At 47.8% G+C, this 23,598-nt stretch overlaps 1 protein-coding gene across 6 annotated transcripts in view; it reads right to left on the reverse strand.

The window, feature by feature from the left end:
- Window positions 1-1,202: 1,202 nt before the first annotated feature.
- The window catches only part of ZBTB20 (zinc finger and BTB domain containing 20), a 2,236,857-nt gene continuing 2,214,461 nt past the window's right edge, over window positions 1,203-23,598 (reverse strand). For 5 of the 6 annotated variants that reach the window (XM_086935527.1, XM_086935525.1, XM_086935524.1 and 2 more), the window contains 2 exons: window positions 6,296-7,906; window positions 1,203-2,034 (listed from right to left, as the gene is read on the reverse strand). In XM_086935527.1, the coding sequence (XP_086791653.1) occupies window positions 1,610-2,034; window positions 6,296-7,886 (2,016 nt within the window). In that variant the 5' untranslated portion in view covers window positions 7,887-7,906 and the 3' untranslated portion in view covers window positions 1,203-1,609. The remainder of the gene's footprint in view (window positions 2,035-6,295; window positions 7,907-23,598) is intronic. The other variant, XM_086935529.1, reaches the window with a different exon arrangement.

Raw genomic sequence — 23,598 nt, forward strand, 5'->3', positions numbered from 1 at the left:
CGAGAGAGACATTACAAAGGGGCTATGACAAGTACATAAGAGTCGTAAGAGTTTTTACATCGTGTAGTGCTAAACTGTACGTACTAGCCTTCTCAAGGCAAAAAAGCATATTTAAAGGGAAAGGCAAAGGAGAACCGTCCCTTTCGCTCTAAGGTGAGCACTTAATGCACTTCTTTCTCTTTCCTAGGAAGTGGGACAAGTTTCTTCTTCCTCGACTCAAAAGAAAACAAAGTATTTCAACAAACTGCAGTTGTTTGCGGCAGTGTAGACAAAAAAGCCTCACTTTCTAGTTTTATCTTTTTTTTCATAAATACTTTCAAAAGAGTTAAAAAATAAAAGAAAGACTGCAATCTCCCTATTCAATTTGTGAATGCCACTTTTTGCCCCGTGATAAATTCAGATAAAATTGGTTTAAGCACTTGGTTGTGCTTAGCTATGTTTTTTTCACTGCCGTATTCTGTTGTCAAATAAAAATTCCTCCCTCTCCTCAAAATCAAACGTGCCGCTATGTTTCACGCAGACAAGCATGAAAACCCTGATACATCTCTTTCGTTTTTGCATTTTGCTCCAACAAGACTGTTGACCAAACAATGCTCTTGATCTTGTACCTTAAAGACCGCAGGTATGAATCACCGAAAATCTTGATCTGGTGTGTGTACAGTAAGCTCCTTGTTCACAATGTCCTTCTCAACAGCTCCAAGGCTTGAGCTGGAGATGCTGAAGAAATACGAAAACTATTTTCGTCGCTGATGATGTCTCTTTGATTTGAAATTCTTTTTGCTGTATTTTCTATGCCTCATTCCGAAGAAGGAAGGGAAAAAAACATTGGGAGGGGACATGAGCGAGGAATGGGGAAGACCGGGATGGGGCAGTAGAATCGCAGAAGTGAGCGATGCTGGATTTTCCTTCCCCATAGTCCTTCACGTCAACCGTACCTCTCTTCCCTCGACATCTTATACATCTTGCTGTAACGACAGACGTGTGGTGTGAATGCAGCTATCGATGGCCAATGCTCTTTGTTAAACAAGAAGCAATATTTCACAGTCCTGCCTTCAATTGATCAGCGCAGTCCAAGCAGCTAGAACTGTGAAAAATGTCCATTTGAAAAACACTGCAAGTGGTGTACTTGGTGACAGCAGGCCTTTTTAACACATCATATTTTTTGAGTAGTGCTGTACACAAGTGATTTTTTTAAATGGTCATTTTCTTTTTTTTTTTAAGAACGTTTATGTTTAGAGGCCAGTAGCTTAAGATCCAGCCAGTGGATCCATTAAAGCGTTACCAAGCCTTAAGGCCACCATCCATAGGGAACTGGGAAAAATATATATACGAAGATGTATGTCCCACGTTCTCCAGAAATGTAATGTACCAGCAGGCAATACAGTTCTTCATGTAGTACAAAACGGAATTTGTTTTAAAATTAAACAATACAAATTTCATAAATTCTAGTGCCATAGCTTTTTCTCCCACCCCAACCCACTTTTGCCCCCTTGATCGCCTCCTCCTCCTTTACCACCCTGTCATTTGTTCACAAGAAAGGTGGTTGGATTTTTCCAACCCTTCACTAGTCCTACCCCCTTGCTGCTGTTACTGTGATAATGGGAACTACTTATCCGTCTGACACATGCATTCTCATGTGGTCATTGAAAAGCTCGATTTGGTCAAATTTAGCCGGACAGACAGAGCAGACATAAGTTGTCCCCTCAATGCAGGCTGCCACTGCTCCACTTGTAGGGATGGCGAGGACACCTGCTCCCTCACTGCTGGCTGTGCCATTGGTGGAGCTGTGTAGGGCGACGTGCCTTTCCAACAAGGTCTTGTGGGAGAACTTTTTCTTGCAGATGTAGCACTCATAGGACTTCTCGCCCCGGTGGAGGCGCATGTGCACATTGAGGGAGCTCTTTTGGGTAAAGCGTTTATTGCAGATGTTGCACTGGTAAGCCCTCACTCCTGTGTGTGTCACCATATGTTTGATTAGGTAATCCTTCAGAGAAAAGGAGCGCCAACAGATGCTGCACTGGTGCGGCTTCTCACCTTTAGGTCAGACGGGGAGGGAGGGAAAGAAAGTAAATACAAAAATAAGTATTAATTTCAACGAACAGCAGGACAATTATTTAGGGATACAAATTATATCATAGAAATATTACATTAATTGAAAGGCATTTAAGGAATTTTGTTATTACTACATTTAAAAATGAACTGAAAGAGAACGGTTAATCACTTGTAAACTAAAAGCTAGTTTGGCAGAACTACGAACAACCTCCATTGTCTCTCTCAAAGCAATACACAACTGAGCTCCCTACTTAACAAATGCATCAATGAAATAGGATCACCTCCCCTGTGCGTAGTAACTTCCAATAGCTGAAAACAAATCCTGTGCACACGTTTTACAAGTAAATTGGTTCTTTAGTAAGAACCCAATGATTTAGGTAAGAGTTCAATAAATGAGGTCGAGATCCAGCGACGTATAGTAGTGTGTTTATGGTTCGGTTATGATCAGTACATATGAAAGCATAAATACCCGACACGTGTTTCGTCACACCGTGTGGAGGATGTAACTCTTCAGGGCTTTCATGTGTACTGATCATAAATGAACCATAAACACACTACTAAACGTCGCTGGATCTCGACCTCATTTATTGAACTCTTACCTAAATCATTGGGTTCTTACTAAAGAACCAATTTACTGGTAAAACGTGTGCACAGGATTTGTTTTCAGTTGTTCGGTAGGGGACTGGTGCACAAGTTACTACTTGTGTAACGATATATCTGTAAGAGACATTAGTTAGTGATAGATTCCTTACCTTAGAATATCCCCAGGCGTCAGACTGGATCCGGAATTTTTTTGCGTAGCAATACCCCTGCGCGTCGGTAGCCGTCGTCTGCGGCTCCGCGTCCGTCGGCGGCGGCGTGAGCGCCGGAATGACGTCGTCGGAGTACTTAGACGTCGCCCATGACGTCGTGGAGATAAAAATCCCCAAAGGCCGATGGAATCGGCGCCCAGCGGCCCCCTTCCGGCGCCTGAGTCGGACCGCAGGAAACATTGGGGGCGGCAACCACAGTGGGCGCCGGGGGCGACACCCTTGGGGACGGCGCCGGTAAGGTCGTAAGGTCGACCGGCGACGTCCCGGATCCGGAGCCGGATCCGGCGAGGTCCTGCGGCGCCGAGACCGAAGTCGCCGGCGGCGCCGGGGCCGAAGCACCCGACAGCATTGGGGCCGAAGCGCCCGACCCGTCAGAACCTCCAGACGGAACCGTTGGGCCCGAAGGCGCCACGGGAACCGACTGAGGAGGGAGGGCCCTCATGGCCATGAGGTACCTCTCGACCTCCTCCGGCGTCGCGCCGTGCCCCGGGACCCGAACCTGTGGGGCAGGCGGCGACGCTAGCGACTTCTGCGGAGCCGCGTGAGCGGTGTCGCCCGAGCCCCCGGCCGCATCGTGCGAGCGTCGGGGTGGGTCGGAGGATCGATGACGTCGCTCCGACCTCTCATGCCTCTTACCTGAGGACTTGGAACCAGACGATCGGTGTCCACTCCCGGAGCTTCGATGACTCCGACCTCGCGACCTGTCCCTCGACCTCCCGTGGGACCGGGACCGGGACCTGGAGCGGCGCGGGCCGACTGCCTCAGCTCAAGTCGCTTGCGGGACCGCTCCCGCCTAGCCTTCGACGTCAGGGCCCGGCAGTCGGAGCAGGTTCGATCATCATGGTCGAGGCCTAAGCACTTCAGGCACCGGCGATGGGGGTCCGTGACCGACATGAGTCGGTCGCACTTTGAGCAAGGCTTGAACCCGGGCATCCCTGGCACCGATAGAGTCGAAGACTCAACAAGAAAGAGTGATCAAAAAGACCAAAAAGTTCAGTCAAAAATTGACTGGGGGTAGAGCTTCTTCCGGATCTGCGGTAGCTGGCGCGGAAAAAAGAAGAACTGACGTCAGCGCGCATGGGCGGCGTCTAAGTACTCCGACGACGTCATTCCGGCGCTCACGACGCCGACGGCGGACGCGGAGCCGCAGATGACGCCTACCGACGCGCAGGTGTATTGCTACGCAAAAAAATTCCGGATCCAGTCTGACGCCTGGGGATATTCTAAGGTAAGGAATCTATCACTAACGTGTCTCTTTCAGATTCCCTACCTATGCAGGGGTTTTTCTGTCTGGTTTTGTTCCACTGACCTGTCTGCACCGTATTATCTGAACGTGAACACTATCTACTTATTTCCCACTCGCTAGAGTGCCATTTCTTCTTGTCCCTAACTCAAACCTAATCTCTCCTCGCGCCTAACCTCCAATAGCTACCCACTGCAGCACAAATACAATTCGAAACTTGCTGCCTAGTTCACTAAACCATCCAGAATGACAATCCACCTTACATCGTCAAATTACTCCACAAGTCTGGAGGCTCAAGAGCAGACTGACGAGTTAAAATGCATATTTATTGGAAGCTCACATATCTCTATCGCTCTGAAAAGAAGCCACCAGCACCATTTGGAACTCACTACCACATAAACTAAGAAAACTTCTTCCCATCATTACCTTACGGAACATCTCAAAGCCCATCTATTCAGTCAATTCCCCCAACATACAAGAACCGGTACCTTGTCATTATCTCAAGCTAACTGTTCCGATCGCCATTAAACGAATTTTGGGAATATGTCTGTCATTTTTCTTTCCATTTCTTTTGTGATTTCGGAATTGCATTCAAAGAGGAAGGATTTACAATTATATATACCCTTGAATCCATGCGGCCTTGTCTGAACCATTTGTGGAGTAAAATTGGGAGATCTGGTTAATTTAAAGACAGAAGAAGTTACAAAGCTCCGGATTATCTTGGCTGGACTTCATACGTATATTGTAATATGACATCATGGACGTCAAAAGAGCCTACATTATGGAATAACCTAATTTCATGATTGGCTCATTTATACATGTAAATCAACATACCATATATCTCTGTTTTGATTGTTCCACAGCAACATACTATTTGGATGTCATATTTTCTCGTTTAACTTTCCATCTAATTGTAGTAAGGCCTTTCTCTAACTACTATGAGAGATTTGGGTGGAGTGTTTCACATGCCATTTGTGTGAAGTTGAAAATATTTACAGTGGGAACGTTGCCACGAGGGATTGTTTTATTTTTAACTGCTCTGGATGTAGACAGCCCATTGATTGTAACCGTAGGGAGTCCTTTCAGATAAGTAAGGATGACTGGTGTATGGGAAAGTTGGTTATAATAATTCCCCTCGTGTTTTACATTTCTTTAGCTTTTTCATTGAGTTTCTCAGTTTTTTTAATTTTTTCATAAAAAGGACCTTAGTAGTTGCTTTGTTTTTCAAAATAAGTCTTTGGAAAGTCTGCCAGAAACCATGACAATCAGGCTGTTTACACAATTAAATTGATCCTCATTCTAGTAGCCTTAACCTATCCTCACTAATTAATCCATTTAAGGATTCGATCAGTTCAGTGATTTCGTCCAAAGATAATTTTTTGCTGTATCTCAATGATTCTATGAGGTCAAGTGCCTAGTCATTTCAAATAAACTGATTGCCAGAAGAGGCTCTGGTTGCTAATTATATCCAGGAAGCATAGCGCATTCAGTGAATGAACTTTGGTTGATCTTTGTTTAAAGTGTAACCAGAGGTCTCTGGGTATTCTTCAGTAGTGTTCATCTGAGCTGTGCTACTAACCTACTAAATGTGGTCACCGCCCGCACTCAGGTGCCATGTCTCAGCAGGTGCAGGGCATTATAGGGGCTGTGGGCAGGTGCAAGCAGATGGTACTTAACAATTCTTCGTACCAGGTGTCTTCTTATATACCCGCCTTTGGGCATTAGCCCTGCGTGGCTTCAGTCTCTGGGGTGGCTGTCGTGGCTGGTGGGTTCCGAGTGGTGCATTGCTCCTCCTACAGTAAAACACCGCTTGCCTAGCCTGACTTCAACAAAGCAGCTGTGACAGAAAATCCGCCTGAGCGGCAACCTGATCTGAGGGAAATGCTCTTGCCCTTCTAACACTACTTCTGATAGAACCCACCTGCAGAATGTTTCTAAACAACTAATGTTATTGTGTGCTATAGCTCTTGTTCATTTTCATTAATTCTTTCTTTATTCTAGTCATCTCCCATAATGAAACTCCCTGATATTATCCTTACCTGAAAGCCTGGATTCAGACATAGGACACCCCTGTACACTTACAAAAGACCTCTCTAGTTAACTACACTTATGAACAGTTTGTTCTATCCTAACCTTTGGTCTAAGCTTCTTTTCTTTAATTCATGGCTTTAAGTAACCATTCACTCACCTGTGTGGACGAACATGTGCTTCACATAATTCTGTTTGGCGGTGAAAGTCTTGTTGCAGAGAGTGCATTCGTAAGGCTTCTTCTCGCCCTGCCCGCCTGCTCCTGTATGTCCCACTGATGACACCAGGGCCTGTGGGGTGGGCAGCTGTGCAGTAAAATTGGACAGACTGGCCTGGGGCACCGTCACAAATTGAGTTTGTGTGCCAGTTAAAGGCTGGGGCAAGGTGAAGAGGAAAGGCTTGGGGCCACTGCCAGCAGCTTGTGTGGTAAATAGGGCAGGTAGGTAGGTGCTTCCAGCAGTGCCAATAACCTGGGTGTTGCTGGTCAGTGTCAAAGGCATCCTTAAGTTGCTAGTCAGGGTTTCCGTCTGGCGCAAATAGAGCTGGGTAGTTGGCAATGCGTGGGCAACAGATTGGCTGACAGAAGTCTGCAACACTGCCTTTTCGGTGCTGTCACTAATACTGAGTACTGTGCTATCCAAATCAACATTGTTGCTTCTCTCTGGTGAGGATGAACAGGTTTCTCGGTTCTGTGGATTCTCAGCCTGGCTCTCAGGGATTTCATCTTTAAGGTCGTTCTGTTCTGTCTGGGAGGCATCCTGTTGCCCCTCACGGTTAAGGCTGACCATGTACTGCTGCTCTAGTGAATCGGGTTCTGTGCTAATGGACGAACTGACCCCCGAGTCAAAACTTTCTCCTTTAGGCTCACTCTCAGTCCCCTCTGCTTGGTCAGTGTCTTCAGTGCATTCCTCAGACTCATTGCGTTCCAGGCCTTGTGGTCTCTGCTGCCCGTAGTAGTCATAATCATCCTCTAACTCCTGCTTGATTTGAATGTTTCCAACAAGGGTTTGAATGCGGACTGGCCTTGGTTGCTTGCGGCAGTGCGTGGTCTCAGGGGTGACAGAAAGGTACCGCCCCATTTGCCGGGAGTGTTCGTGAATTCGGGTAATCCAACTTGGGTCTTGCAAGTGATGCTGCCGGGGGAGGCTCAAGGCTGTTTCATGATGGCTGACAAGGGCTCCGCTGTAGAAAGAACGCTCCCCACTGCCATTCTGCATGGAACAGGCATAAAGGGCAGAGTAGATTCTGTCCACACTGTGCTGCTGATGACCCTGCAGGTATCCTGACTCAGTGTCACTACTCTGCCCTGACGTTCCCGACTCTGGAGTTCCCCTGGAAGTCTCCTGGCCAGAGTCCTGCATCCCAGAATAAACCCCCCCAACATTCTGTGAGACAATACGAGTGCACTCATCAATCACTGTCTTTATCTGCAGGATGCTGGCCGCTGTCAATATCTGCAGGGCCTCAGACTGTGAGACCCTCAGCACCCCACTGTACATGAAGTCGATGAGTTTTTGCACAGACTGGACCGACACCACTGAGGGGATCTCAATGTCGCTGTAGCCTAGCAGCAGCTTGTCTTGAAAGAAAGGGCTTCCAGCGGCCAGCACGCAGCGGTGGGCACGCAGCATGCTTCCGTGGATGCGGACCGTCACGTCACAGAAGTGGCCACGGTTGCGCTGCTCGTTGAGGGTCTCGAGCACAGAATTGCTGAAGTTGTGAAGATTGATGCTGTGAATGCGCTCTGTCATCCCCTTGCAAATGATGCTCCCTGAAACATAAAAAAATAAAGGCAAGATTAAGTAATAGTTGCTATTATTGTACTGTATTAACTGGAATAGATTCATATGACATCATCCACGATGCCCTAAAGAATTATGATAAATAATATGCTGATGTGGCACTTTTATTAATATGTAGTATAGCTTTCTATTTATTTTTAACATTTTAGTACAGTGTTATGATGGAGGCTATAGCACTTCCTGCATTTTTATATGAGTGCTAAGCGTACTACAAAGCCTTGCCTTAAACACTGCATCAGTGCGCAATGAATTCTTCAGAGCATCTACGGCATTCCCAAAAGGTTAATAAATATGGGTACAAACATCTTCCAATAATTAAGTGTGGAACTGTAAATCCAGTTAATCCTCACCGGGTGGGTGCTGGGTGGGGTGGGGGAGGTGCTGAGGGGGCTATTTGCAAACTGAATTTTGTAGTACTTATGTGGTAGTACAATAATACTAAAGTACTAGAAAATGCTGTTCACAAACCTACAAGTGAAAATCTCCACCTTCATCTCCTATCTTTTCTACGTAGAGACCCTCACATATGGAAGTGCCCTATTTAGGGGTCAATTACGATGTCGTTCGGAAAGGCTCCGAATCGGATTCGGGTCTGCCTAATCCGAATCGGAACCCATCTTTCTGACCGATTTGAAAAGCTTTCCAAGCGACCGATTACGGTGAACGAAAAACGTTTGGACCTTCCAAGTCGGTTCCGAATGGCATTCAGAGGAACCGAGTCGTCCGGAACCGACTCGTACAGGCCAACGATCCATGTTTCTGACCGAGCGATTACGATGTCAGATTCGGACAGCCTTACTCAATCAGTTATGACACAGATCGGCTGTCGTAATCTGAATTTGGGGGCTGGTAGCAGGCCCTTTAACCACAGCCTTCCGAATGGACCTCGTAGGGGTACCCAAGGGACCCCTCTTTGCAACCATGCACAGTGAGGCAGGCACCATGGGGTGCCCGCCACAGGGTGCATGATTTCCCCAGCCACCCCTTACTTCAAAGAGAGTCTGTGTATTCAGTGGGAACAGAGGCTCCCATTGAAGTCAATGGGAGTCCGACAGAAAACTATTCAGAACCATCGTAATTGGTCCCCGAATCGAATTCGGTCAGAAACCATTCTGAGCCCGATTCAGTCGGAATGCTTTCTGAACTAAATCAAAATCGACTCCTAAGTAGTAAATGTGGGAGTGACCAGGGGAATGGTTGGAAAAAAGGGCATACTTACTACTAATGGGACGATTCCGATTTCGGCCAGAAGGGCTCCATACCATGTTCGGAGCTCTTCCGACCGAACCGGAATGTGTGGGCCGGATTCCTTTCCGACGGAGCCATTCTGATGGGCTTGGTCGGAAAGGAATCCGACTCGGATTTCCGGATTGCGGACCACAGGCTCGGAGAGCCTGTCCGCAGTCCGGAAATCCTCCAGTACTCCCCCGGTCGTCTCTGTACTACCGAAGGAGTACGATGCCAGCTTTTCACTGCCTTTTCGTGCCGGTCTGTCCGGCGCGAAAAGGAAGTCAGAAGCTGTCTCTGGGGGCTCCAGCAGGGCCCCCATGGGTGTGAGGCAGCCAGATGGCGGCCTGGGGGCACATATGGTGCCCCTCCGTTGATTCCTGCACCCGGTGGCAGGCACCTTGGGGTGCCGGCAACAGGGTGCAGGGATGAACTGCGCCCCTGCTTTCTACATTGCAAGCATGTTTTCCGATCGGAAAGCATGCTTGCATTGTAAGGTATACGAATGCGACCAAACTCTGTTCAGTCGCATCGTACTAGCAGGGCTGTAACTGACAACAGCAGGTTGGTTGGTTACAGCTCCTGCCCGATGTCGGACGGACTCAAGTCCATCCGACATCGGTATAGGCCCCTAAATAGGAACAGTTCCTTTAGGAAGGAGTACAGAAGGGTTTAAGGAGGGTTATGGACGGGTTAAAAGAGGGACATACACCGAGTTATAAAAGAGTAATAGTATTGCTGTTCATAAATTGCACTTCTAAACTTTCTAAATGCAAAATGGGACAACAAACAGTAGTAAATTACTCTAGCTCAGAGTTGGATTACGTCCAGCACCACACATGACCGACCAGTAGTAGTGTAGCACGTTCTGATAGAAAATAATAGAGGTAGGGACAAAAAAAAATCCCAATAAAAATAATGTTACTTCAATGTTTTTTTAATATCTTAAAATATACATAAATATATTTAATGATTCTCAAAATAAAATATCTTGATAATATTATTATAATATTTTAACAACTTTTTATTACATTTTCAAAGTGATGTTGTTTTAAATTGTAGTAAAATATAATTAAACTACTTTAATTATTTCTATGCATCACTTTTAATATTTCTTAATGTATTAAAAAATAGTGTTTTAGTATTTATATTGTCTGCTACATTTAAAATAAATATGTAAAATTACTTTCCACTGATATTTTACCTAAACATATTATGATTCATTTTTTGTTCAGTTAAACAAACTCTTTTTCCTATACCAGAGGGAGACTCTGCAGTAAATGTGGCGATATCACTTTGGTAAAGTACAGAAAAATCTATAAAAGTTTATAAATAAATATATAATACATTAGTAAACATATTTCATATTAAATATTATTGTAAATGAAGGGCCTGATTTAGATCTTGGCAGACAGGTTATTCCGTCACAAAGGTGATGGATATCCCATCCACCGAAATATAAATGGGATTTATATTTTGGCGGGCGGGATATCCATCACCATTGTGAATGAGTCAATTATATTTATGTATATTTGTAACCATTTTACATAATTGCATTTAATTTAACATTTTTTCCTACGGTGTTTTATTTTAAGATCCTGCCTCCATTATTTTCTATGGGATAGTGTTGCAGTTACAGTGGTTGGTCATGTGTTATGCTGGACTTACTATTGTTTCTTTTTGGCAGCAGCAACTTACACTTGTAAATTTGGTACCAGCCCCTTTTTCAGCGGTTGGAGAATTATAAGTCTACACTTCTGAGTGACTTTACACTCAGATTTGATGAATAACCAAAAGTAGTAAAGTCAGTGCTTAATTTGAACTGGTGGTTTACGGTGCTCAGCACTGGCACTTAATTGCCAGCATCAGCGCCTATGACAATTTGCCACATGGTGACGCTGTCTTATGAATTTAGAGATGAGCACAACACCAGTTTAAAATTAATATAATATACATTGAAATTGACTAATACCTGCCAACCGAGCCATTCTTATAGCTTTGGAGGAATGGAATAGAGTTAATTGCCCCACTTTTAAGAGTGTGATATTTAGTTGTTATGTTGGCACTGTCATTGGCTGTGCTTGCAGGGGCAACGGATGGTGCACGCTGTAGTGGCCTCCTGTCAAGTGCCCTGGCACTAATTTATTTACAAATTAAGCACTGAGTAAAGTTACTTAAAAGTGTAAAAGCAAATTACTGTCTTTGTTAATTACCTTTGTGAATAGCCCAGCAGGTCTTTACAAAGTCACATACAAAGTTACATACCAATTCAACATGCAACGTGATGGAATAAACCAATATGAAGAAAAGTCACGTTTGATACAACAAAATTCTAGAAACCCAGATAACACAGTAGATTCATTAGTTTAGCTGTAAAATAAAGAAAAATCACATTTGATACGACAAAATTCTACAAACCGAGACAAATGAGCTAATTCATTAGATTAACTACATGATTTGTATTAGCAACTCAACGTTGCTAAACAGTTTAAAACTAACTAAGGTAAACATTTACACAAGAACACACCTTGTGAAACAGAATCCGCACCACTTTACCTCGGAAGCCATGTCACTAAATCTTTGTGGAAAATATTGTAGAAAGATCTTCCAATGTTTTTGTTTTAGAATAGTGGCGCTCTGGCGCTATCAGTTACAAACTATTACTTAAATTGTTAAAGTGTATTCAGAGCATTAGTTACAAGACGCACAAATATGCAGCCTGCTTGTACAGAGTGCTTTTGTTTTTTTTTCATATGCTGCAGAGCACACTGTAGTAAGTACTAGGGCCCTCATTTATGAAAAGTGAGTTATAGATATGTCAGTATTTCTAAAGTATCGGTAGGCGCAAAAATTACTCATTGCTGGAGTGTGTCACGAAAGTGACGCAACTCCATCAATGGGTCAATTCACATGGGCAAGTCCAATTCAAATGTGCCTACGCCAGTCTTACGCCTGCTGTGAGGCAGGCTTAAGATATTGTCGCATTTGCGTGCTCGAAGTGTCGCAGTGAAATCTCATAGATTTCACTGCTTCACTTCTACGTCACTTCTACAAGGCTTACTTGCGTCAGAACACCCACCCTGCATACATTATACCGGGCACAGGTATAATGTAGCACAGGGGTTTACAAAATGACGCATCTACCTAGATGCATCACTTTGTAAATATGACGCAACATGGCGCATTTTTTTACCTTGTTGGTGCGTCACAAAAAGTGACGCACCGGCGGCGCAAAAGTGACGCAAGGGCTCATAAATAAGCCCCTAGATGTTGAGTCTCTTTTAGGCAAAGTGATACTTTAATCTTAAATGTTCAGCTATGCTCAATTATTTCTGTAGCATTACACATCTTTATAGAAGAGAAAGCGCTACGTATGCTGATTATTCTTCACAAACATACAAAGTCTAAAGTACACTACATTTCCAAAGGAAACGGCATACACACACACATCCGAAAGAAGAGAATGCTGCCTACATTATACCAGCTAAGCAGTGGCTGGAAGTAGGAACAAGAGAAAAATGAGTACTGACAATGTCAAAAAGCTAAAAGCCTAGATACAACAATGAAGGTATAAACTAGTATAACTAGAGATACTCTGAGAAAAATAATTTTTTCCACAAAGACAAAGTATTTCATCAATAAGATTTTTTTTTTAAACAAGATGCATTTGTATTCCTCGTTTCAACTGTTCTTTTTAAATAACATATTTAAAATGTTTAGCGTTCTGGTTTCTCTTGCCAGTAAGAAACATCTCTCGATCATAGAAAAATAACCAATAACACTACAGAACCATCGAGATGCAGGTTGACACTATGGAAATAAGGGCCTTGTATTTGCACATAATAAAACTGAAGCCTGATTGGTCGTTATCAGGACCAGAAGCTTTTTCCCACAGTCTTTATATTTTGAGTGTCCACAGATGAACTCAAAAAACAACGACTGCCGACTGGTGATGAAGACACATTTTCTTTCGTTTTAGTAGAGGCTCAATCGGCAAAGCATATGTAACATTGTCAAGTACTTGTGAAGCCAGTATTTTGAATGAACACTGGAGGAGATAGTTTTGCAGATTTCGGTATAACCCCGCACTCTGATGCATTAGAAGAGCTGCCCATGGAGCCAGACACTTGGTGAACACACATAGAGCCAACTTTAGACTAAAGGGGAGTGCTCTGAATTGGTAGTGGCTACGATCAACTATGAAAGAAAGGTACTCCTGGTGACAATGTGGCACTGAAACATGAAAATATGCATTGCAGAGGTGAGGAGAGGCCAGGAAACCCTCTCTATCAAGAATCCTGCAAATGTTGGAAAGAATGTTAATCCTGAAGCAATGTCTCTTAGTATATCAACTCTGTAGCAACTCTGGAAAACCAAACTTTTGGAATACAAATCTGCAATCATTAAATCTAAATCTGCTTACTTCTGCTCCACTAAAAGTACAGCCGCCAACAGTTCCAAAAGTATTTTCCAGATCTTGAATAGCCTCACCCACCCTGATTGCGCTAAAAAAACGATCCCTCCCACACAAGCACTTTGCGACAATCTTGCACTGTTTTTCAAAGATAAAATTGAGACTATTATACATAACTTGAGCATTTCTCCTTCACTGGTCTGCCTCACCGGCCCTGGGGTTGACGCTACTGATTATGAAATGGTGAACCCAGGGTGCCAGCCTATGGACTGCTTGTGGGAGTTCCCCCCTATTATGGAGGCGGACTTCGACAGACTGGCTCGCGGGATTTCCTCGGGTTCACCTCTCGACCCCATTCCCCCTAAGATCTGGAAGGCCTTCGGAGAGGAACTCTTCTCCACTCTTTGCAGGATTTGTAATCAATCCCTGCGCTGTGGATTAGTTCCTGCTCCCTGGAAGCAGGCTCTTATTACGCCACTGCTGAAGAAACCCTCCTTGAATCCTGAGTGTCTACAGAATTATCGGCCTATCTCCCTGCTACCATTCCCGGCCAAAATTGCCGAGCGCTGGGTGAGCTCTTGTCTCTCAAAACATCTGGAACAGAATCACTTCCTGGACGAAATACAATTTGGCTTTCGTCCAGCCGATGGCACCGAAACAGCTCTACTCACTGCCATGGAGGACCTCCGTATGCGTGCAGACAGGGGCCAGGCAGCAGCCTTGATCCTGCTGGACCTGTCTGCCGCATTCGATACGGTTAATCACGTGATTCTATTGGAGAGACTAAGGGAGGCAGGGGTGGACGGCACTGCCCTGCTCTGGTTTCATTCCTTCCTGCGGGACAGGAAGCAGGCTGTGTCCCTTCCCCCGTTTCAATCCGCCTTCTCCCCAGTGCTCCACGGGGTGCCTCAAGGCTCGTCCATCAGCCCTATTTTATTTAACATTTACCTTAAACCACTGATTACGTTAATAAAATCCCACAGGCTAAAAGCAATCAACTACGCTGACGACACTCAGCTCATCCTCTCTTGGGAGAGTGAGGAATCGATCCCTCTGGAATCTTTTCATGACTGAGAGACACAGCTGGTTGGTTACACAAAAATTCCCTACAGTTCAACACCTCCAAAACCGAGGTTCTGTTCTGTGCCGGAAGTCGGATCCCCCGCCCGTTCCCGGCGGAGTTTTGGCCCCCTGAAGCCCCGGAAAAGCCACAGCCGGTCACCACTGTTCGCAATCTGGGTGTTATGATGGACAACAAACTCAGTATGGAAGCCCAGACTGCGAAAACAGTGTCCACCTGCTCGGCCCTCATGCGATCTCTTCGTAAAATCTTGCCACTTCTCCCCTTACAGGCCCGGGCTTTAATAGTCAGGTGTACCATTCTTAGTCGCCTTGACTATTGCAATGCGTTGCTGCTCGAGGCCCCAGCTGTATTGCTAGACAGACTCCAAAGAGTTCAAACTGCCGCTGCCAAATTGGCCCTTGGTTGGCCTAGGAGATCTTCGGCCACTGCGGCTTTGGCCGAGCTTCACTGGCTCCCTATGAAACGGCGAATGGCCTTTAAATCTCTCTGTCTTGTTTTTAAAGCCCTGCATGGAGTCGGGCCCGGCTACCTGCAATCCATGTTCACCTGGTACATTCCAACCAGATCCCTCCGATCTACAACAGCCTGTCTTGTTACAGTACCGAGATTCAAAAAGGTAAGGACTGGGGGGAGATCTTTCAAAGTTGCAGCCGCAAAACTTTGGAATAGCTTGCCCCTTGACATCCGCCAAACAACGGAACTTCTCCCTTTCAGGAAGCGGGTCAAAACCTGGCTGTTCCCTAAATGTTAAACTCTGGTTACTCTACTGATGTCCCCCAGTGCATCCATCTTAGGAGTTATCTTAGCGCCAGGATACCTGCAAGGTGACAGCCGCGCTATATAAATGCTTTAAATAAATAAATACATTTATTGGCTCCCTGAGGTCTGGGGGAGAAGCCACTCCCAGGAATGATTATTGAAGTGGAAGAACCTTGAATTGAAGCCTTGGTGTTGTTTGTGCCTTCAGTATATGTTACAAAGTATGTTTAATTAATTTCAGGGTATCCACCTGCAAGGTCAAGGTCTCCAGGTGCAAATGGTTCTCTTTCTTGGGAGGTCACCAAGGGGCCTTGAAAATTAATTCCATGGTGTGGTCCATACAGTATGATACACAATGTCCAGAAGTCAGAGCTGATATTGTACAAGACTGGAGGAAAAACCTGTATGTCCCCTTTCTTACAATTAGAGAGGCGTTCTACAAAATGGGCCGATCCTGGCTTCTGTTCAAAGAGACCTTTTGCCCTTGCACTGGGATTATGGAGGAACATAAGCACTGCTTCATATACTAGGTGTAGGACTGGTCCTGCTCCTGTAAGGACAAAAATGGCCTGGAAATCTCAGATATCTGCCCTTTTATCCACAGCTCTGGCTTGAATCTGTATGGATAGTGCTGAAGACACTGAAAGGTGACAAGAGCGATTTGGCTGGGTCTGTGTCAGTTTTGAATGCCTTAAGGCTTTGGTCTACGTGCTGGTCGACCATACACCGCCAATCAAATGTCATATACATGACCTTGGATCACACCTCAAGGAGGGGCTACGTAGCCAGTCACATCTGTATAAGATGTAGCCATCTCAACGGAAGCTGGCGTCTGAAGCACTAATCAGAGACGCTCATGTTAATTCTCATTTCTTTACAAAGGATTTGATTTGTTGGCTTATCCGTGGCAGTCCTCTAGCAATTTGTCAAGATACTGAGACATGTCTCATCACTGCCCCCTGTTGTACCGAGACAAAATAGCAGTTGTCCTAGCCATCTGGACAGACATTATAGTAAAGCTGTTGATTCTTTTGACTATAGTGTCAAGCCCTAAAATGATCGAGTCAATTCTAATCTGGTTGAAGAGACTATCTGGAGAGGAGTCTGAGGCCGTATACTTCTTGTCCAGAGATTACTGATGTGGAACCAGTGGCTGTATTCTTCATACATGTTAACCTCTTCGCTGCGGATGACGAGCTCAGCTCGTCATGAGCTACCGCGGTCGTGTGCTGATGACGAGCTGAGCTCGTCATGTAACGCAGCTTTTTGAAAATTGCTGCACACAGCGGGAAAAGCCGCCGCAGCGATGCGGTTAAGCCTTCCTTACAAAGGTGGTCTAAGTTGGGTGAATCCGCTAGACTTCATAAATTTGTTAAAAAGCAATATTTCTCAAAAACAGTCACTGAGAGCTAAACTTTTATTTTTTATTTAAATATTTTTATAAGAGCATTACAGAATAGAAGATAAAACCATAATATACATATATTATTATGGAACATAGAAAATACCAGATAACATAAAAAGAGAGTACATTATACTGTGTGGCAAAAAGCAAGGGTTATCATCCATAGCTGAATATTGACTGCGCCCAGTGTCAGGACTCCTGGCCCTCGACGATGCCAGCCCACCCGTCTGAGTTACGACGCAGCCACTCTACACGCACTCAACACCGGCTGGACCCCCGCTTGCCACCGAGCCACCCCGGAACGCACCCACGGACCCTTCACCTGCCAAGCCTGCAAATTCACCTGCCCCCGGACCTGCACCACACCACACCTGCCAAACCAAACACCAGCAACAACCACCTCAAGTGTATCCTGCTCAACAACCGCTCCGTCCACAAGCACGTCGAACTCTGGAACCTCCTCGACACAGCAGCGCCGGACATCGCCTTCCGCACAGAAACCTGGATGAACGCCTCCTCAGCCCCCGACATCGCCATAGCCATCCCGAATGGCTACAAGATCACCCGGACGGACTGCGTCAACCTAACCGGAGGAGGCATCGCCATCGTCCACAGAAACACCAACTCCGACGACACCCTCACCGCCGCCGAGCACCTTCACTTCCAGATACACACCGACCCCAAGACCACCCACAGAGGTACTCTCATCTACAGACCCCAGGATCACGCACACAATTCAGCAAAGCCATCACTGACTTCAGCAGCCCGCTTACCCTCACATCCTCAGACTACATCCTTCTAGGGAACCTCAACTTCCACCTGGAAAACAACAATGACAACAACACCGCCACCCTGCTGGACAACCTCGCCAACCTCTGACTCAAGCAACTGGTGAACACCCCCACTCACTACGCCGGACACATGCTTGACCCTGTCTTCTCCTCCAGCAACCACATCTCCTTCAGCCACTCCACCGGACTACACTGGACAGACCACAGCTGCGTCCACTTCAACTTCATGAAAACCACGACCCACCACCACCCGCAACAGGCTCCCCCGAAGATGCTGGAGCAAGATTACCATCGACCAGCTCACCACTTCCTCCCACCAACACTAAAGACTCCAACGAAGCAGCCCGCAACCTCACACAGTGGATCAACAACTGCGCTGATTCCCTCGCACCACTGAAGAATCCTCCCAGCAGACCCAGCAGCAAGAAAGTCTCGTGGTTCACCAACGACCTCACAGACTCAAAGAAATCCTGCCGTACCCTCGAGAAAGCCTTGCGCCACGACCAGTCACCAGAGAACATGACAGCCCTCAAGAACGCCATTTGCAAACACCACCAGCTGATCCGCACCACCAAAAGGACAGCATTCAAAACATGACTAGACAATAACACCCACAACAGCAAGGAACTCTTCAGCATCATTAAAGAGCTCTCCAACCCCAACACCAGCAACAACGACATCACGCCCTCGCAAGACCTCTGCGACACACTCGCCTCATTCCACCACAAGATCGCCAACATACACCACAGCTTCGGCACCCAGACCACGCACCCAACCACCGAACCTACACCCCCCACCACCACCCTCTGTGCCGGGACCCCCGTCAGCACTGAAGACACCACCCACGTGATGAACACCATCCACTCCGGCTCCCCATCTGACCCCTGTCCACACCACATCTTTAACAAAGCCCCCTCGATCATCCAACCCCAACTTCGGAACATCATTAACAACTCCTTTGCATCCGCCACCTTTCCAGAGAGCTGAAAGCATGCGGAGATCAGCGCCCTCCTGAAGAAACCCACCGCGGACCCCACAGACCTCAAGAACTTCCGCCCCATCTCGCTCCTCCCTTTCCCCGCCAAAGTCATCGAGAAGACCGTCAACAAACAGCTAACCGCCTTCCTCTAGACAAACGACTCCCTCGACCCATCGCAGTCCAGATTCCGAGCAAACCACATCACTGAGACCGCCCTCATCGCAGCCACCGACGACATCAGGTCCCTGTCCGACAATGGAGAAACTGCTGCCCTCATCCTCCTCGACCTATCGGCCGCATTCGACACAGTCTGCCACTGCACCCTAACAAACCGCCTCTACCGCGCCGGGATCCAAGGAAAGGCCCTTGAATGGATCACCTCCTTCCTCTCCGACAGAACTCAGAGAGTCTGCCTCCCTCCCTTCCGCTCAGAGGCCACCGAGATCATCTGCGGCGTACCCCAAGGCTCCTCACTCAGCCCCAACCTCTTCAACGTCTACATGAGCCCCCTCGCAGCCACCGCACGCCAACACAACCTAAACATCATCTCCTATGCTGACGACACCCAGCTGATCCTCTCCCTCACCAACGACCCTGCCACCGCCAGAGCCAGCCTCCAGGAAGGAATGAAAGACGTAGCAGAATGGATGAAGCTCAGCCGTCTGAAACTCAACTCAGACAAGACGGAAGTCCTCATCCTCGGACCATCCCCCTCAGCCTGAAACAACTCCTGTTGGTCCCCTGCACAGGGCACCGCCCCCAAGCCCACGGACCACGCACGCAACCTGGGTTTCATCCTGGACTGCTCCCTCACGATGACCAAGCAAGTCAACGCCGTCTCGTCATCGTGCTTCAACACCCTGCGCATGCTCCGAAAGATCTTCAGGTGGATCCCCACCGAAACCAGAAAGACGGTCACCCAGGCCCTCATCACCAGCCGACTGGACTACGGGAACGCCCTCTACGCTGGTACCACAGCCAAACTACAGAAAAGACTCCAGCGCATGCAGAACGCTTCTGCACGACTCATCCTAGACATCCCCCGACACAGCCACATCTCTGCCCACCTGCGAGACCTGCACTGACTCCCTGTCAGCAAAAGGATCACGTTCAGGCTCCTCACCCACGCTCACAAGGCACTCTATGACGTGGGCCCCAAATACCTCAACAACCGCCTCACGTTCTACACACCCACCCGACAACTCCGATCCGCCAGCCTCGCCCTCGCCACCATCCCACGGATTCACAGAACCACCACCGGAGGAAGATCTTTCTCCTACCTGGCGGCCAAGACGTGGAACTCCCTCCCCACCCACCTTCGACTGACCCAGGACAATCTCTCCTTCAGGAAGCAACTCAAGACCTTGCTCTTCGAGCAGTAGCAGTACACCCCACCCCCTCCCAGCGCCTTGGGACCCTTGCGGGTGAGTAGCGCGCTCTATAAAATATGTTGATTGATTGATTAAAATTCTTCACCCTCCGAATGACCAGGCACAAAATGAATGCCAAAGTCCTGGGATTCTTCCATCTCCTCAGAGTAAAATAGGGCTGGGGCAGGGGGAACAGGCACAAAAAAGGCCAGCAACAAACATGCTGATGTAGTAGTCACTGGCAAGGGCAATGACAAGGCAGCTACAGATGGAGAGGTCATCCATGACAAAGGAGTCACTGATGTATAGTGTTTGTGCTTCATAGCCATCAACAAAGAGGCATTGATAAGAGCACCATAGGAGCAGAAGCTTTCAAGGTTTCGAAGGGCATAGAAGAAAAAGTAAACAGTGAGTTGTCAAAAAAATGAGTGTTTTTAGCTTCCTTGGAGGTTTGCCACCATTTAGCAGAGGTCAAAGGACTCTCCATGGAAGAGACTCTGACAGTGCCCTTGAGCTGACCAATTCCAGCTTCCATTATTTAGCCTTAAGGAAGTGATGGGCAGTATGGTTGTGACACACAAGAAAAATAGAGTCCAGCACACAGCACATGGCTAATAAAGATCAGCCCCAGCAGTTTTCTGGTCACGGAGCCTGCAAATGGGAGTCTCTATTATCATAAACCTGTTGCATGGCACTGGCAGCAAACAAGGATGGCGGGTCAGACCTTAAAGAAATCTTTTGCCGACACAAGTTAGGAAAGAAGTGAGGAAAGCAACAGAGCGGTCTACCGGATCATCAGCCCAAATTTTTACAGCCGACCCACCTGGTAGCTTTAGTGGTTGATAAGGACGCTGGTGGCCCCCGGGGACCAGTTCACTCAAAGAAGTTGTAGATCAAGAATACCAGTGGGGAATCCAGCAACAGGAGGTCTCTAGTTAGCACGCCTTCAGCTACCTCTCCTCCCTCCTTCCCTCCTATTCCCCAATAGAAGGCGGTATTGGAGCCATAGTGGTGCCAAGGCACTAAGGCACGGAGTGAGCAGCCTGTGCTTCATGATGATGATGATGATGGTTCATGATCAGGGACAACCTGATCAAAAGGAATTTAGTGCACTTGACTAATAAGATAGGTTGAATACAAAATGTGAAATCCCTAGTAGCCGCAATTGGATCAGAGGGCTATTGGTATGTAAAGTACCCAGCACTACACCCTAGCAAAGATGTTGTCAGAAAGCAGTATTGGGACTGGGTAGCACAGGCTTCATCTATTAGTCCATCATGGGGATGTTTAACTATGGAGTTCAAGGATTTTAAACTGATCAGTTCATATGAACAATATTTAGACATTATCAAATCACCACCAGTAAGGAAACTTTATATGCAGTTTTGGTTTACTTCCATGCCGTTGATGCCGTGCAAAGGATGGTACTCTGGAATGGTAGCACTCCAGAATAGCACTGACTACCCTGATGAGAAGACAGTATGAGGAGACATTGCTCTTTCAAATTTCCACCTGCAATTGAAGTGCAGCTGGAGAATAAGTGGGCATTCGCCTCTTAGCAGGAAACAGAGGTGATGAATGACACAAGGGCAATGGGTTCGGATGATGGGCGTGGCTTCGGCGCCGATGTGAGCAGCAGCGGACTCCGGAGCTCCTCGTGGCTGCCCTCCATAATTACCGATCCTGATCTCTAATCTGGGTCCCCGGCACTGCATATTGCGGCGGAACACCCGGTGCCTGCAGTGGGATGAGAGCGGGATGCTGGTGAGGGCTCTAAAGGAAAAACAAAACAAGCTTTCCCCTTCCTTGCCGAGGACTGCTGCATTGAGAGCCAAAATGGCGGCCGTGCGCGGAGGAACGGATGCCTGACTGGGGGACCGGCTGCTGATGCGGGAGGTGCCTTGGGAGCGTCCAAGAACATCGCTGAGCCCACCGAAGAGGCGATTGCAGCTTTCCGGGACGCCCGAAGTAAGGAGGCATGGCATGACAGCAGGAGAGGACAGTTGTTCCCTGGCTGGCCGGCCGCGATTGCCTGATTATAAGATGGCGGCAACTGGGACATAGCAGCTAGCCCCATTACATTGGAGTTTGGCGCGGACTGCTACCTGGTTGATAGCACTAAGTGACGCACGTCTGTACCTGCGGAGCCCTGAGGTCTCAGCCGGGGTTCAGCGCCTGGCAGGGAGTGAATCGGAAGGATCGGAGTGGACTGCAAAGTGACCCTGGATTGAGAGGGGGTGGAGATTGCTGCCCCGGCTTGAGTATCGCCTCCCGGACTGTTAGGTGGGGTTTGCTCCTGGCTCCTGCCTTGTTTCGGCGTCGCTCACCATCGCTGCCTCCTGGATGCCTGGTTGTACCTGGTGGGGCTACCTCCTGCACCTGCCCATCCCCCCTGAATCTGCCTGCAGTGAAGAACGAAAAAATGGCGACCGTGCTCGGCGGTGCAGGCTGCTGCTCTTAGGGTGCGTGAGCTCCCCCACAGACTGGCTGGATTGGGTGATGGAGGGGGAGAACAAGGTGGGACTCCCATGCACACTCTTTAGTGCGCAGTCTGTGGCTGCGAGGCAGAGTTTGGAGAGACTGACTGGGGGCACCCGTGGCTGGTGGCACTGGAGGGCTATTGCACGAGACATCTGCGGCCTGAGAGAAAGTGGGACTGGCATGGAACTGATGGCACATCCCGGAGCTGCCGGGCAGGCGGTGGCACTGCTGTGAGTCTGGACGAGAGGCGAGCTGGGTCACAACCTTGCATGCTGCTTACCAGATACACTGATTGGTGTTTGGAACTGCACAGAGCGGGTCCTCTCTGAGATGTATCAACGCCTGGCAGGCAGGGGGTGGCTGGACTACGATCACGGACCTACACAGCTTTATTGAATGTCCTTGCGGTGGGGGAAAGGCGCAGACCCGGGGAGCTCCTGCAGGAGCGAAGGATTGCTCTAGGAGCCCTACATCGAGGGATCTGGCTGAAGTGGTTTGGCGACGGACGGTTTGACACAGCACAGGCTCGGAGTGGCATCTGAGGCTGCGATTTTCAGAGGGACACCGAAGAACTGTTGTGCCTTGCTGTAGAAGAGTGGGATCTTGGACTCTCCCGGCGCAGTTGGTCGAGGCTGAGGGAGCTTGTCGCAATGGGCAGGGTAACAAAGAAAAAGGGATTTGAGGTGCAGCGCATGGACGAGGCGGAGTAGCACACAGAGGACGAGGAGGGTGACGTTGGGAGGCGGAGGCCGGGGCGACCCTGGGACCCCATACTGGGAGAAATTATGCAGGCTATTGTGGCTTCGCGGGAGGCACTAGAGAAGCGGATGAACACCATTGGCTCGGATCTCACGCTCCTGAAGGACGACCACCGGAAGCTCAAGGAGAGAGTGGCGACCCACGAAACCAATATGAAAGACATCCCGGATATTGTGACTGCCATGCGACAATCTTTGAACAATGTCACGCAAAGAGTTAAAGTGCTGGATGTACGAGCGGAGGACAGTGAAGGGCGCTCGAGGCGCAACAATCTCCGCATAGTGGGAGTCCCGGAGCGTGAGGAGGGGGCGGATGCGGTCAAGTTCTTAGAATCATGGCTGAAAGCAGAGGTAGCACTGGAGGGGCTTTCCCCGTTCTACGCACTGGAGCGA

The sequence above is a fragment of the Lissotriton vulgaris genome, chromosome 8 (assembly GCF_964263255.1).
Source record: "Lissotriton vulgaris chromosome 8, aLisVul1.2, whole genome shotgun sequence".
NCBI classification, from domain to species: Eukaryota; Metazoa; Chordata; class Amphibia; order Caudata; family Salamandridae; genus Lissotriton; species Lissotriton vulgaris.